This window comes from Schistocerca serialis, chromosome 9, assembly GCF_023864345.2.
Source record: "Schistocerca serialis cubense isolate TAMUIC-IGC-003099 chromosome 9, iqSchSeri2.2, whole genome shotgun sequence".
NCBI lineage: Eukaryota > Metazoa > Arthropoda > Insecta > Orthoptera > Acrididae > Schistocerca > Schistocerca serialis.
In genome coordinates, this window is record NC_064646.1 from 254431021 (window position 1) to 254448728 (window position 17708).

Consider the following 17708-nt stretch of genomic DNA (forward strand, 5'->3'; position numbering starts at 1 on the left):
AATTCAAACTCGCAAGAGTGCTGAAATATTGAAAAAAGCTAAAACTAGACAATCAGTTCGTGACATAACTGTACGTGAAGGAATTATTTCACTCTTTTTCCCGAAATCATTGTTGAAAAGACTATAAAAATCACGTAATAAATTTGAAACAATTTTTATGTCGCAGACTTGTGTTAGTAGATATCTCATCACCTAAGTTCTGTCACTCCTTCCTAGGTTCCAAACGTGATACGACAACGTGAAGCATTCAAGTCGAACCTTAAAATTCCTTCAGAAGGAAATGTTTACCTTTGAACGCCAGGATGGCTTCGTTTCGTATCGCTTTAGAGGGTCAAGGTTTTAGTGTGGTGAAGAAAAAAGAACAACTTGTGGTATATATTTAAAACAACATTTATTACAAAATATATATTTTTACATAGGTTTTTTTCACTTTTGCATCACAGAAATAAATAGTTTTTTTATGGGCACAGAACACGAGTTGCTAGTCGCGAACTTTGCCACGCACAATGCCATTGTCGTCATAAGTTTTACTGTCTGAACATTGCAGTAGAAAATAGAAAAGGAGTAAGAAATAATTTAAGATATTTACAAGTGATGTTTTCGCGAGATAGATATAGTCAGTAGGAGCCTTTAAGTTCCACTAAGACAACAGTGAAATCGTCAGGTATACTTGTCAGAGTCTGTGCAGTCGACACAGTGGCAAAAGAAGTCCGCATTCATGTGTGAAAGTACTAGGTGGGCAGTGGACTGAGGCACTGGCTACGTCCAGCTAGGTGAGACAACAGAGCGTGTTGGACATCCAGGCCACAGCTGGAAACCTCCAGACACTTACATGCCAGGGTTAGGGTAGGAGTAACCGCTGGTCGCCGAGTAGCTGGGCAGGGCACCGGGCCGGCCAGCTCCAGCACCGGGCCGTCCGAAGACTCCTGGAAAAAAAAGACGCAGAGGCTTCCGTCACAAACAACATCGCTTCTCACGAATCATTCAAAATTCTTTCGATCCGGCAAGTTAACTTGGAATTTAATTTACTCTGGAGCATGTGAATTGTATCCTATCGTTAAGAATTAAAGCCATAAATAATGGGAGATACTTAAACTGGAAATTTTATATTTCAATCAGCTTCTGGACTGATGTTACGAGCTTTACTCGGCTCTTCTCTAAGTGAGGTATCGTTGTGTTTAATACTTCTCTAGTAAGTTCGAGAAGACTAGTTCGTATTACAGGCTGGTCATTGTCTTTTAGACCAATCTGACAGAGTTTTTGTAATTTCACAAAATCTCGTAAGTAGCTACAGAATTTATGTTACACGTGTGTCTGCCACGACAGTACGATATGGAGACTGCATCAGAGTAATACATGTCTTCTAATTAATATAGTTCTTTCTGAAGTTTGTATTTGTCAAATTCCTCTCCTACATCAACTACATTCCGTTGTCGAGAGTGGAAAAAGTAACTGTTTACAAGTATTTTTGCGTAATTGGATAACACAAGAATTTACACAATTATTCATTACCGAGTTAACAACGTATTATTGTGATTTTGCGTAACCTGTAGACGTGATGATGGGAGTGAGCTGGTCTGTTATACCTCATTCCATCTGCTTTTGCTCCAGGTAGGAGATACTATGGGCCAAAACAAGGAAAAACATGTCTCCAACTTGCACACATTAAGAGCTTTGAATACTTGTTCAGTAGAAGAGACGTGTTTCACAGTAGCAAAAACGAAAATTGCTTCGAATAATTGTTCTTATCGTATGACCATACCTCCCGGGATATCCTCTATAGAATGAAAGAAAACGCAGTATACCAACAATTCAATTGCATCTGTAAATAACACAGATACAAAGGCCTTCAAAGCGAAGGGTCCAGTCAGATCGATAATAATAGTAATAGAGAAAATTCTACACGAATTATTCCACTTTACTTACCTAGGATGCGATTTTAATTAATGACCAAGACATTGAGAAGAAGGTTAATAAATGTCAGTTATGTGCATGACAATCGGAAAATCTTTGGAATGCAAAACAAGGAAAAAAACACAGCCTAAATTTCATAAAGTTGTGATTGCACCTAGTCTTTTATATGGTTCCGAATCATGGACAGTAACAAAACAGGAAAATCACGTGTACAGCCAGTAGAGAAGAAGTTCATGAGATATGTAAGGGGCTGTAGTAAAATAGATAGAATAAGGAATAAAACAATAAGATCAATCTAAATTTCCTTTCAGTTAATGACAAAAATAACGGGACGAATTATCATGTTGATTGCATGATAGTAAAAAGACTGCCAAAGATTAATGATTTATCGGACGACTGGAAACAGAGAACTAGGTAGATGGTGTAAGAGATGTAAGAATGACAGCGACTGAAACAGGTGAGTATGACATACTCGTTAGAAGGATAATACAGTGTTGAGGTTTGTCACCATCATGAACTGCTCGCCTTAAATTTAGTGACCAGCAGTACACCCACGTAATGTTCCATCAAAGGAACTCTTCATCTCAGCTTGTAAGAGGCGGGAGCTAAGAAGAGGTGGTTTCCGAATGGTAACAATGAAGTGAACCAGAACAGACTTTTATTAACTTACCAGCACCAGGGGCACCGCCAGCTCCTGGGCGACCCCCAAAGACACCACCAACACCAGCGACACCACGGAAGCCTGTACCAGCTCCAGTTCCAGCGCCACCGGCACCACTGTAGTCACCACCGACAACTCCTCCAGCCCGGATGGCAGCGGCCTCCTCAGCGGCATTCTGCTCCAGAGAGCGAAGGATCTCCTCAGGGATTGGTGGCGGAGTGGGGAGGTGGGCACCCTGCGGCTGGAAGCCGTTCTCGTCGGCGGTGTAGGTGACGGTGTATTGTGCGCCGTCGTCTCCAGTGTATGTGTAGCGGCCCTGCACGGTCTCCGCCTCAGCATCAGGAATTCCGGCATTCTTCAGGTAGCCCTGCTCGTCCTGAGCGATGCCGTTTCCAGTCTCGTAACTGGGAAAATAAGAACGAGGTGAGGACATAGTGTCATTGAAGTGATCAAGAGAATGCTTCTAATGATCTGACATTAGTCGTTTGGCTTACCCAGTGTAGCTTATCAAGCGCTGGAAACCCTCAGACTATGTGTGTGCATGTATGTTTCTGTGTTTGTGGTAGAGGTGGCACATATTGCTGAGTAGTTCTATTTCATTATCAGATATTACGCACTATTGGCCACATACGTTAACATCCTGCTTCTCTATTCGGTGAGTTTCAGGGAGGATCAACAGCCCCGGATCGAATTTGTCAGACAGATTGTGCTTTTAGGCGGTTTTTCACATTAATTGGTGAATGCTGGGCTGGTACCCACGGTAAAGGGTTGGCGACGGGGCTCGAATCAGTCCGCCAGATTAACGACGATGGCCAGTGGTACAACCAACTTGATTATTTCTTTTTTGTGGTTTTCCCACCAAATAGGTGAATACCGGGCTTGTTCCCAAGGTGAAGGACTGTCGAAAGGACATTGCCAGAGGCAGTAATTAACATGCTTATCCCGAAACAATATAGGATTAGGGCCAATAAAAATACGAAAAAGTTCAAATTATCAAATTCTATGGGATCATGCCAGCTACAGCTAATTGTTATAGAACGATACGGTATATGTTTCACATAATTCTGATCAGAAAATTTATGAACAACTGAATCAAAGAACTAATAAATCATTGAAAAGACCATAGTGAGTATAAGAATCAAAACACATTACAGAGAAGAATTCTGAACTACTGCGAGAAGCCCCTGTACGGAACAGAAGTGGGATGGCACAATGTTACCTTTCAACATAGATCTGAGAGCTGGGGTCTTACTACTCAGTGTTTCTTCCAGTTCTGCTGGAAGCCTGTTGCAAACGACACCTGACGGACAGTGCTCTACAAGTGTATATTGTATTTTTCCATCTGCTGTTTATCGATTACATATTATAGGCTCCTCTAAATTTTCCCATATTGCAAACAACAACTCACATAATGATATACACGCACAGGGAAAGCAGAGCCAGAATTCCAAGACATCTCAAAAACTGTAGAAAGGAAGTACGCCTCCGGACACGGCGGGTGTTTGACCCTCTTCTTGAGCTTGGATTGTCTTCGTGATTTCACTGTTCCGTCCCAATATGTAATACAAATGCATCTTTCCTTGTTCCAAAACTATAGATGTTGTGGAATCACAGACTGGTACCGGACACTTATAGATTTAATTTCTTTTTGTGTAACTGTTAAGCGTCTTACATAAGAATTTTTAGTATGTTAGAGAATGATTTTCATACGGTATCTTCCCTCTGCAACTATAGTAAAAATCTTATAGACATATAAAAGATGTCTCAAACGATTTACTTTACTGGAAAGTAGACCGATGTTGGCCAATTGTGACTGCATTAACAAATTATTTTGCACGGGACAAACTAAAAATGAGCAATAAATGCATAATTAATATCTAATTATTGTGTTCACAATCGGCTAACTAACGTGTGAGATGAGTTCCATTTTCTGTCTGTATCACGCATATTCAGCATGGTACTGCGTGAATGTAGCATACGATTTAACCCCAAAGTCTCTCGTAACGCAATTCTACTATCAGCTATTCTCAGGGCACTGCCCTTTTCAAATCTCAATGAGAATTCTGAGCTTTCTACAATAACCACCATTATTTCCATCAATAATAAAGCAGTAGGCTCTTGAAAAAGGAACAGAATCAGAAAGATGTATGTGACGCCACTGAGAGCAGAATTTGCATTGGCATCAAAGATGAAAGGTCATTCATAGCGTCTTTGTTTTTATCACGATATCAAATATGGTGTTAACTACTGTAGGCCGAAGTTCCCGCTTCCACACTCCCTGCTTCCACACTCACTGTATCTCTCCTAAATCTGATGATACTCATTCAAATTTCCACAACCTCTCTGATGACAGCGCCCCATTGGATTGAAGTTTGGGCTAGAAACTGTGTCCGCTGAAATAAGATTTCGTACTTATCTTAATGCCTATCTGGAGTAACAGCAGATTCTTTCTGAGATCCCTCTCCTTGATGTGTCGCTTATTGCTAATATAGCAGCAAAAGTATTCTGCTGAAAAATGTGTTTGAAAGATAACAAATGAAGGTTTGAAATGTGAATTAATTTGGTTCAGTTTCTGTGTGTGTATGTGAATACTGTAGCCTTATGAAAAACTTACCTGAAAGCATAGCTTCCATCGCCATTGTTGACATTTTCGTATCGGAGGATGGGAATGACTGGTCCACTTGGAGCACTGGCGCCTGGGATGAATCTGCCAGCACCACCACCAAGACCAGCGGCTGCACCTCGGCCAGCACCAAGACCAGCGCCTCCTAGGCCACCTCGGCCAGCACCGAGACCGGCGCCTCCAAGTCCACCAAGACCTCCAAGACCGGCGCCAGTCCCTGCACCTCCCAGACCAGCACCCAGGCCGCCTCGTCCAGCACCAAGACCTCCTCGGCCTGCACCACCAAGACCACCAGGACCACCGAGACCTCCAGGTCCTCCTAAGCCAGCACCACCGAGACCAGCTCCTCCGAAACTGTAAAATCACACAGGTGTGAAATTTCATGGAAATAATACTATAAAGAATAGCCATCTCACGCCAGAAAAATTTACAGAGCCACTGCATTTTCAAAGTGGATCACTAGTTATATATATATTCAGGCCTTCCTACAATGTGACACAAACAGTTCGTTTGAGGACCTACCACTATCAAGAAACATAGCAGTTAGTGTAATTACAATTTCCTATGAGTACAATATAATACATGTAATTCACTTGACAAATAAAAAGATTCCATTACCGTCCTGACATCGAAACTGAAAACTTGATAGTCGGCTCCTTTATTGTACATGTATCATGCAAGCCTGTATTTCAAAACAATATGAACCTGATGTTTTCAACATAAATACTTTCTGCACTCGTTACTAATGCCGGTAGTACAATGAAATTGCGGTGCCTGCATCGTAGTAAAATCTATAGTTACTACCAGTGACGTACCTAAAACCCTAATGTTCACAAAGGTAAGGTATTTTTTCCGTTTCGCTTTTCGGGTCTCCCATTCGTGTTTATACAAGGTGAAAACGATGACTGTTTATATTCTACCACAGTGATCTAGATGAAGCTGAGGCGAAGGAATTGATGCATGACATTTGTGGTGTATCAAACGAGGAAACAGACTCAAACCGGTCTACGAAAGGTACCTAAGCTACAGCACAAGCAACGCATCATGATATTTTGGTTAAAGTAGTTCTTGAATATTAAAAACCCCTTGTTCTGCTATTTATAATATGGATAGCTGGTATCTGTGATTATTTTACTTCAAAATATTGTGAATTTTAACAGCACAAATACGGCTTTTGTTTGTCTGCCCTTGTTGCTACAAATCTACTGTGCTGGTGACGGTTACGTTTATGGTGAACTGTGAATGTAATTAGTTCTTGTATAAGTCTTCTTCCTTTCATAATGCCCGCGGGAAAATTGAAGTTAATAATGTTGACAACCCAGTCTCGAAGGCGAGAGACAGTTGTCATGTGAGCGGGAGATGTGCTTGCTTGAATGTGTGTGTGTCTGTGTATTGTCTAATTTAGAAGAAGGGCTTTTCGCCGAAAGCTCAGATGTTTAGCAGTCTTCTTGTTGTGCCTCAACTTCTCCACTATTCGGTGTGTAGCACTCTATGCTTTTCATAATACTGCCATTATTCCATCCTGGATTCACCATTGTTTAACGTTAACCAAGTAGTCGACTAAGCTGTAGGTATTGTGCATCCGCTGTAGCTTAGATAGACCTTGAAAGTCTCATAGGCGACAAGTGTCCTATATAAAATTTGTTCGTCTCGATTTCCCTTTACACCACTGTGATACGTTCCAGTTATCTTTTCTACTCCGAACAGAATTTTCTATAATTTCTTGCTTTTCATCCAGAAGCTGCTTGATTTGAAAGATGGAATTTATTCATGTTTAATGTCTGTACGTGAGTGTGAAAATAATTTTAATGACAAATATATATGCAAAGAAAAGCTCGTTCTCTAAGTAAATCTTTTCTCCCATCCTACTTGAGTATCAACTAATGCCGCATTAAAAAAGGTTATGGCACTGCAATTATATATTTGATATTTCACTATCTGATCATTACATACAAAATTTCAATTACATTCTGCATAAAGAGGGACAAACCGAATACAAAATAGCTTCATTAAATAGAGTTTTAATTGATAAAATCTCTCTTTGTATGTATATTACAAAAAAAAACACTCAAATTTATTTTACGCTACATTGATTTATGTAGTCATCTAGCACTCTTCGATGTCTAACTTGGTGTGTGGCGCAATCCCATTTCTGTAAAATGATACACGTCAAAAAAGTGCTGTGGAAGGAAACAGTTCTCATTTATGGCTCTAGATCATCTAGTCCGCAAAATCACTAATTTTTTACGATTAATGTCCTTCTGTTGCTTAACCAACAAACTTAAATTCTTTTCCACAGACATACATCTGTATCTATGGCCAGAAAATTAAAGTAGAGTGCTTGAATGTAGCTGCAATTTCCTTGCAGTACATTCACACACTTAGTGTTGTAAAGATTATTTCAAATGATGCTGTGTTAGTTTGTGTTGGTCTGTCTTCAGCTTTTTAGACCCCAGCTGTAAGGCATAATTCGGGTCGACGATTCTCATCCTCCGAAAATGCTGTTGCTCAGGGGCAGCTTACGTCACAGATTCAAATGTGTTACCATTAATAGCAAGTCTCCTTGTAGGCTCTGCTAGTAGATTAGAGAGCACCAGTACAAACTGAATGTCTACGGAATACTCACCCAGGCCTTCTAGCTCCGAAGACTCCACCAGCTCCAGGTCCGCCAAATGGCGCTGCGATGGCCCCTTGTGCTCCACCGGCCAGGGGTGCACCCGCAGGAGGCAGGTATGAGTTATCCAGGCGGCCAGCTGCCGCCATACCCACCAGGGCTGCCAACACCAACTGGGAAACGATGGACATTTTAATCTAAAACCCAGAGTGGTTCACTGGTACAACTCGAAGCACTGAAACTGAAAATTTTCATCCGGATCTTGAATATAGATAAACAAAAACTATGTGCAGTCGTTAGTCTGGTAAATTTATAAGAAAAGAAACATTGTGTGCTTAATGAACGACAAACGGCCCAAGTTACTCGCATCAAACATGTGTATCTACCACAAATCAAGTGGACTGGTGCTATGGTAAAATACAAGATTTCATATTTCTTTGCAGCTATCCAAATTTATTTTCTGTCATTTCCTCATATCTCGTAACGGGAATATAGGGTTGCTTTCTTCCCCACTCCGAGATTATGGTACACCCTAATTACTTCGTCTTCGAACGAACATTAAACCGTACCGTTTCTTTCAAAGAGCAGTGGCCTTATGTTTATTGTCATAGGAAGAAACATCAAGGGACAGCCAGAATCATATCATGATTCGTCGTACTTACAATCAAAACGTGATACTGTTTTGTAGATAGTGGTATGGATATGTTTAGACTAGAAGCAAAGGGGAAGATGACAACAGTAAGGAAGGTGCAAGTTGTTTCGAAATAGATATGTTTGGACGGCAGCAGATATGAATTGTAGATCGTTAATTAAGAAGTTTATCAGTGCGGTGTGCTTCATAGATGACATGGCATGCAGAAACTAAATGGAGGTCCCCATAATATATATTATAACGTTAGTTCACTTGAAACGTTTCTATCGGGTTTATCTTCGACCTCATAATTCCATGCCTCACAACAGTAAGTAAATAATTAACGAATTACAGAAGGAAAATATTGTAACACCATATCACAGTTCACAGAATGGCTACTGTAAAACAAAGTGAGGATATTTTATTAGGTACACAGGATTAAAAGAGTCTATGTGTTAGTCCTTGCACGCAGTTGGAATGAGGTGCAGTTCATCAGGTCTTTGAAATACATCGGAGTTGCCTGCATTAATAGGAAAATATTCTTTACTCGTTCCAGGCTTTCTCATATCACAAGCAAATTCAGTTTGGACCTTTGAATGTCATTTTATCTCTCTTTTTGCGTGAGAGTAGATCTCCATCAGAAATCTGCTAGCATTTTTCATCAGGGACAAATAAGTTCATAACTGAGCTTAACTGAAATTTCAATAACTGCTTGTCAAATAAGGAAGTCAGGTAGATATAAATTTGGGTATCAACATCCGCCTCCGTAGCCGAGCAATCAGTATAGATGGGTGCCATGCGGAAGACCCAGGTTCGACTACAGGTACTGCCAAGATCTTTTCCTTCTGAGCGAGGACCGGTACGGGATGCACTCAGCCTCGTGATGCGTGTTGAGGAACTATTGAACCGAGTAATACCAATTCCAAGGGCTGGAACTTCTATAAAACTGCCAGGATAACGATGTGCTGACCACATTTCCCTCCATACCCACGTCGCAGGACAGGGAATGAGATGGGGGCCGGTAGAGCACCCTGGTCAACAGGCATTGTACTAGTATCGAAAGGCCAAATATCAATGAAGTTTAAAGTGCTTACTTACACTTAGTTCTTCGAGCTCATCTATCAGTGCATATGAGGATTCGCAATACATCATTACCTATCTTGATGTGTAGAGGACAATATAAATGCTCAGACAAGTTCTAGAATGATACTATCATGCAGCCACTAGATCTCTAATTGATCGAGTACGTATTACGCTAATTTGCTTAGTCTGATACTTGTTTTGACATTGACGAACAAAAACTGACACAGGGAACGAAAAAACGTTTGCGTTTAGTAGCGCTCAGGCCCAACGCGACCAGTACCGCTTGCTTTTTAACTAAAATTGTCTACTTTTCCGGTGTCAGAACGAATTCAGTTTACCTCATATGATAATATTAGCAGTTCTCACGCAGTCTGACACTAATGGCCTATTGGACCTTAGTACTCTATAATACTCCCGCGTGGCTGTATGGCAACGTAGTAGTCTTTCATTTCGACACCACTTTACCGACTTACGTGTTTCTAAACTACACCAGTATTTCTAACCGTAGAAGGGGACCTACAATCTATCGTGGACTCCGAACTGCACTCCTGGCGAATCTTCACATGAGAGTGGAAGTCTGGGTTAAAGGTATATTAAAATACTCCCTGTCCGTCCAGCATTCGATCGGTGACTTTTCAGCTCCAGGCACTCACTTTACCAATTTCCAGTGAACGATACAGCCTGGGACACTGTGCGTACCATTTAAACGAGATAAAATGTGAATTCACGATATCATGAACTTGATACTGGTTAGTTGTTGAAACAGACGTCTATTCCAACTAGTAGTTGAGGACTTCTTATAAGTTGGTACTGTAATTACTTATAACTGTGCAGAGAATGTTTCTGAACAGACCATTTTCTGCATTCACGCTATGAATTAGTTGACCGACTGTCTCCTAAATACGTGAAAATGCTTCTGTTCCCAAGAATGTACTTGATCACTGCTGGTTGTACAACCCCAAATCATTTTATCTGCCGTGACGATTCCTTGAAAAAGACGCGACTGGTTCCTTCACATTTTCTTTCGTCGTGGGATCATTTAGTTGGTGGCAGAGTTTTAACGACATGCTTAGCCTGTATGTACGTCCTCCTTCGTACGAGTAGAACAAGAACTTGTTACGGTCACAATATCTTGGAATAGCGTTCCAGAGTGATATGAAATGGAATGAGCACTCCTGGTTAGTAGTAGGGAGGGTGAATGGTAGACTTCGTTTTATTGGGTGAATTTTGGTAAAGTGTAACCCATCCGTAAACGTGTACAGAACGCTAGTAGACACATTTTTAGGTGCTGATAGAGTGTTTGGGTTCTGCACCAGGTCGGATTAAGTGACGACATCGATAGAATTCAGAGGCGTGCTGCTAAGTTGGTGATCCGGTAGGTTCGCTCAGCACGCATCTGCTATAGAGATGCTTCGTGAACCCAGATACCCGACAGCGTGGCCGAGCGGTTCTAGGCGCTTCAGTCTGGAACCGTGCGACCGCTACGGTCGCAGGTTCGAATCCTGCCACGGGTATGGATGTGTGTGATGTCCTTAGGTTAGTTAGGTTTAAGTAGTTCTAAGCTCTAGGAGACTGATGACCCCAGATGTTACGTCCCATAGTGCTCAGAGCCATTTGAACCATTTTTTAACTCAGATCGGAATCCCTAGAAGCACTATTGCGGAAATTTAGTGAACCGAAATTCGAAGCCGACTGCCGAACAATTCTACTACCACCAACATACATTTCACGTAAGGACTAAAAAGATTAAAAGAAATTAGGGCTCGTAGACATGCTTACACACAGTGATTTTCACCTCGTTCTGTTTGCGAGTGGGACAGGGGAGGAAACGACTAACAGTGGTACGTGGTACCGTACGGTGGCTTGCTGTGTGTATATTAAGATGTAGATGGCAACTGTGTCACCGTCGACTGTGATAGTGGGTCACAGAGCAGAAAGCTGGTACACAATACCCCGTTTGAAGGAGCCGCTGCAGTCAGCCACGTGGGGGTTAACTGCCGTAGTGAGCACGACAGTCACGCCCACATACAGTGACTCATGCGCATGCATCTTTCTTACTGCAGACTGGCTCCGGGAATCATTCACGTCTCTTTACGATTAGCAAACAATTGAGGCCCCTTCGCCGAGATCCTCTCCAGAAGCGCATATTGACTCACTGCCGCATTTTCGTCACTGCACCCAGCAAGACGAATGCGGATTGCAGCGGCTGCAGCGGCTCTGAAATCCCATCTGGACAGAAAGACTAGACGCAAGAGCCGAGTTGCCCGCGACCTCTGGAGCAGACGCCGGCCTGGCCGTGTCTCACTTTCTAACGCCCGCACGGCACGGCACTGCGCTATTACGGCAGCAAAAAGAGACCGCAGCCAATCCTCCGAGATTACGCGAGAGGCGGGCAAGACTCGTCTGGCGCGTCTTCGGCGGTCTGACCGCCTCACTCGGTGGGTCGCAGTGAGGTAGGCCACCAGGCGAACTCACGTTGAATTCCGTGAGAACCGAGTCGTATGGTGTCAGGCAAATACGATACAGGCAATTACCATATCGATATCCTGTTTTTGATTTTACAGAATTCCCCTAAATCACATTGTCTACCACGATGATTCCTTCCCAAAGATAGGGCTGGTTCCTTCACCGTTTCTTTCGTCGCGGGTTCGTTTCGTCGGTGCTAGAGCGTTAAGGAAGTTGTCGGCAAACTCCAGTCGCAGACGCTGCTAGAGAGGCGTTGTGCATCATTGAGTGGTTTACTGCTGAGGGAGCATGTGTTCGGAAAAGAGAAGGTCAACACTTTGCATCTGCGTACATCTCGCTTGGTGAGAGGATCGTTGGAACGAGAGCTCTTAGATCTATGGACAGTAGCTCTTCTCGCGTACTATTGTATGATAGGGGGGGGGGGGGGGGGGTGGGAAATATAACTGATGTACCCAGCACTACACTCCACAATGAAGAGAGCAGACTGTAGATTTACCTGTAGATGTGGATGGTGGACCCCTCAATTTCGAATGATCTCATTACCGAGGAAGTCTTAAATCATTCCTTTGTCCATATTTCCACCTAAATTCATAGTCCATTAATGTTCACTGTACGTAAAGTACGGAAATTTACAAACATATTCTATAATGTACAGTGAAATGGAAACCGAAAAAAGTAAGTACACTTTTAGGTTTCAAAAGCAATCGTCATAACTTTCGTGGTTGCGTACTGGACGGTGATTGTATCCAGTTGTGCACGCTTTCTTCCAAAGCAAATCGACAGCCACGAATATCTTTTTTCATGGCTCAAAAAAAAAAAAAAAATACAAATCGCATGGGCAGAGATCGCGACTGTATGGAGAATGTATCAGAGCTTCCCAGCGAAACTTCTGCTGCTTGGTCTCAAACAACTCTTGACACTTGTGGGCTCGTCCACTTATTGCCAAAGTTGTTTCGAACACAACGCCGAAGATTTGTTTGAGAGGAATTACACATCCTCCATAACAGTCCCGATCTCTCTCCATCCGACTTACTTTTTTTTTTTTTAATCACTGAAGATTAGCAGTCAGGGCGAACAGGCTTAGATGGTGGGGTCATGTTACACGCATGGGAGAAGTAAAGTTACCCAAGAGACTCACGAGTTCAGCAGTAGAGGATAGGAGGAGTCGGGGCAGACCAAGGAGAAGTTACCTGGATTCGGTTAAGAATGATTTTGAAGTAATATGTTTAACATCAGAAGAGGCACCAATGTTAGCACTGAATAGGGGATCATGAAGGAATTTTATAAGGGGGGATATGCTCCAGACTGAACGTTGAAAGGCATAATCAGTCTTAAATGATGATGATGAATCACTGAAGAAAGATATTCGTGGCCGTCGATTTGCTTAAAACGCAGTACTGCAGTGTTGGAGGTGCCTGACAGATGCCTAAAGAATGAATTGATTTAATGGCAGATCTTGTGGAAAAATGAAAGAACGCATTCGACTCTTAGGCACTAGACGCAATGGCCGCACGGAGTGGCTGCGCTGTTAGAGGCGCCATGTCACGGATTGCGCAGCCTCTCCCGTCGGAGGTTCGAGTCCTCCCTCGGGCATGCGTGTGTGTGTTGTTCTCAGCATATGTTAAATTACGTTGATTTAAGGTGTGTGTAAGTCTAGGGACCGATGATCCAGCAGTTTAGTCCCTTAGGAATTCACACACACTTGCACATTTTTTACTAGACGAAATACGAGAATGATGAAGCCTCCTACTTTCCTTATGAGCGCTACACGTGTTTGTCATGTAGTACTTGCTACCTGTCACACAGACCGAAGTCATTCTACATCGAAGGTTTTCTGTTTAACGAAATTTGACACGTAATGTTTCTTTTAAACATGCAGACATAGGGACTGGCCATTAGTCACTGCCTTTTGTTAGGTTCTATGATCGAAATACGACTGACCTGTTACGTGATTACCAAAGAAGCACTAGAGCGCTAGGGCACACCACATGCTACAGCTGACTAGAGATCAGAGACACACCGCGTGCTGTATATGACTAGAGATCATACCAAACAACGCATACATGTTGTTGTAATAGCGTGTAGATGATCTCGGGGTGAATATGGTACAAACGACGATCTGAAGTAACTCGTACACTTGGCCGTTTGTAATGTTACTCAGGCTCAGCGACTATACTGACGAATGGATGTTCAAATCATAAAAGGAAGTCCTTTCTGTTCTAAATACTAAATTTGATGACAGCTGGGAAAATTGACGCTGCAACAGCTAACGAATATTAAGGGAACAGTTGCAGATGTCAGTTGTCAAAGTGAGCCTACTGTCAGTGTTAGCTCTCACGGACTGTAAGCATTTCGTAGGTTTCCATAGGTATAGATAAAGATAAGATCAAGTCGAGGAGCGTTCTGCCACTTGCGTCCAACTGAAGAACTTCATCAGCAGTAAAAGCGGTCACTACCGCTCACGGAACACTGAAATGCCCCGAATCGAAAGGCGTACTGCGTGGGCGGCCGCCGTGGCCGAGCGGTTCTAGGCGCTTCAGTCCGGAGTCGCGCTGCTGCTACGGTCACAGGTTCGAATCCTGCCTCGGGCATAGATGTGTGTGATGTCCTTACTTTAGTTAGGTTTAAGTGGTTCTAAGTCCAGGGGACTAGATATTAAGTCCCATAGTGCTTAGAGCCATTTGAACCATTTTTGAAGCTTAGTGCATGCTTGAAGCCGGAGGACTTTACTTTCATCAACCGATGACGGGTCCAGCTACCACTGGGCTTCATTTTACACTAAGTGTATGAACGGTCTTCAAACACCCTAAACATTTTGAAGTAGCTAATCTACTCACCAGTTTCATGATGCTTGTGATAAGTGCCCCTGGCTGGAAGATTACGGTGCGAATGACGACGCTATCGCCAGGAATGGAATGGAGTGATCTGATGCTGGCGAGTGGTGTGGCCGCTCTATTTATACGCAGCGGCGCTACGCACCCTCTGCCGCGCCTTCACGCCCCTCCAATTCTTCCGCGCATCCTTGCACCGACAGGTCTCCGCGGGCAACGGGGTCGCTTGCGAAATGCGATCATCACCGGCCGCACACGCGGTTCGCACGCTACCGCTGGAGACGGTGGTCGCGGTGGAGGGGCAGCCAGATTATGCTCAGTCAACATCCAGATTACGGGCAGGCGCCGTAGGCGGAGCAGTGCTGAGTGCTCCTCCCTGACGGCTACTGTGCGGCATCAGCGCTGTGTCACGACACTTTCAGTGCACGTCTGGACAGCTGGGCTCACAAGTGTTCTCTCGGAAGCGTTTAGGGACGGGTGTAGTTCGTGGACTCGTAGTGCCTACTTATTCCCTTTGATGATACAAAGGACCCCATGGCATTATGTCACAGCGAAGTTGTAAATTGATGATTTATGATCTTAGGTTTTCGTAACTTGCTTTTCCTCCTTAACGGCTTTATATTTAGAACTGTGTTCATCTCAGAAATATTTCTAATAAACTCTTTCAGCACTGCATTCAATGTGGCCACCTAGGGGCAACGTAGCAAAAGCAGTTTCTTCTCATTTTCTCTTCTCTTCTCCGTCACTACCCTTAGCAAAAACAGTTTCTCCTCATTTGCTCTTCTCTTTTCTGTCACTACCCTATCATCTATCACTTCGTGAAATTCAAAATTTTCCCTACGAATTGAATGCTCCAACAAAATTTCGGACTAGCAGTCGGCCGTCGCTTAATACATCCCATAATATTTAGACTGCACACCTACCAGTCATTTTCAGGTGAGCCATCGATGGCAGGAACATTTATTCATCACGTCTTTTTCTATCTTCTTCCAACCAATTCAAACCTTTTCTCTTAATGTTTCAAGCTTTCAGTCGTATATTTAAAGCTTCCCTCATGAAAATATCTCTTTTCACCGCCTCTCTTATTTTTATATTGTGTATTCTCTTTTTCAACTTCATTTCTTTTAATTTCTTGGTTCCAGTTTGTCAGTTTTTTGCTTCAAGAATACCTCAACATTTTTTTTACTTAGCCTACGTTCACTCTGTTTAAATGTCCAAAAACTACGAGTCTTCACAGTTCTGATACTTGCATCAGACGTAAGGCTCGCGTCCAAATACTTCGGCTGGTGCTATGACTGGTGTGACACTAATTTTATTTCACGATGTGTATTTCTATGTCTCTTTTAACATGTTGGCTTTGTGTTTCTCCTCTCCAATATTTACATTTTTTCTAATTTACAGTTCAGTTTTAGGCACTGATTTCACTGCCATATTATAACGCTTTAGTTTTGAACTTCTCGGTAATCACTTTTCATCATACGTATGTCTTGTTATTCCACATGTCGTTTCTGTTTAGTGAGTCATTTCATGTACATCAGTTTCTTCTACCTCTTTTCCATTAATTCTTTCTTCCAGATAATCCAGTGTTTTAACTTTCTCCATCCGATACATTTATGTCCACAAGGATTTTGAAATATTAATTTATTGTAGTGCGTATCTCGGTTTTCGCTGCGGAAATTCTGAATCTTACTATTCTGGCTGTCTGTTCTACCGTGTCAACATGTATTTCTGCACCAGCTAGATTTTCAGGTAGTACAACAAAATCGTCAGTAGATTCCAGACAATTCACTTCAATACAGTTTTATTCTTCTCGTTTTCATTGATGATACTTGATATTCAATTTTACTTATTTTTTCTTTTTATTCTTTAGTAGCAACTCGCACATGCTATCGTTATTTGAACTCGTTACCCTCAGATTTCGGGTCTACCGCGACACCACTGGCCTGATAGAGGTTCATGGTGATTACGTTATATGGCTACGCTTAACGTTTCTTAAATGTTTCAGTGCGTTGCGAATTCTCACTATAAGAGGAGACTCTGTCGTAAAGTAGAGCTAATGGTCACCAGACTGTGCTTCAATTTTCTGCATTCAACGCTTTTCATTCTGTCATGGACAGAGAATAGGTGGAAACTTGCAGTGATACGTTCGTTGGATTAGAAGTTATGCTCTTAGGATCTCTTTTTGGTCATTTAAAACAATTTTCTACACACTAGTATACAGTTGTGTTTTCTGCCCACATTTTATTGCATGCTGTAAGCCTTAAATCATTGCGAACCTAACTGCCAATTAGTCAAGTGATGTGTATTGAAATCGGTACATTTAATAGTATTTTCCTGATTAAAATATCTCCTCTACGAATTGGACGGCTATTGTCGGGTAGAATATGAGTAAGTACGTTGCAATCGACCAATTCTAACTATTGAGTGGTATGAATCCATAATACTAAGGATACGAGCGATACACCTGTCACAAGCATACGACTGGATATTGAGGACTCTCAGCTCAGTTATTCGGGCACGACACTCACCTAGTTCAAGACAAGTAGGGTAAAAAGTGATTAGCCTATAAAGTGTTTCATTAGACTGCAGCTAATACACACTACCAAAACGATGAACAGTCCCAGTTCGTTTATGAACCACAGTATACAGTATACATTACTGTATGTGCAACTATCCAACGAAATACTAAACCACGAATGGCAACTCCTTTCCGTTGAAAAAAGTTCGTATTTTCAGTATCTCAGGTTTATTGGTTTTTGTTCGTTTATCTGACCGCTGATAATATTTGCAGATAGTGACACACCAACAAGTGAGTGCAAAATTTCAGTTCGAAGTGGCGTCATCGTAGCTACGCGTATGTGAAGGTATGCATGGATATATGGAAT

General features: G+C 42.4%; 1 protein-coding gene across 1 annotated transcript; it reads right to left on the minus strand.

Annotated features, from left to right (window-relative positions):
- Positions 1-374: 374 nt before the first annotated feature.
- Positions 375-14923, minus strand: LOC126418898 (pupal cuticle protein 36a-like). The gene is made up of 5 exons (XM_050085915.1): positions 14830-14923; positions 7825-7985; positions 5190-5552; positions 2585-2979; positions 375-926 (listed from the first exon to the last, which is right to left on the minus strand). Exons 1-5 carry the CDS (start codon positions 14836-14838, stop codon positions 829-831), a joined length of 1026 nt encoding a protein of 341 aa, XP_049941872.1. The 5' UTR covers positions 14839-14923; the 3' UTR covers positions 375-828.
- Between the last annotated feature and the right edge of the window lie 2785 nt (positions 14924-17708).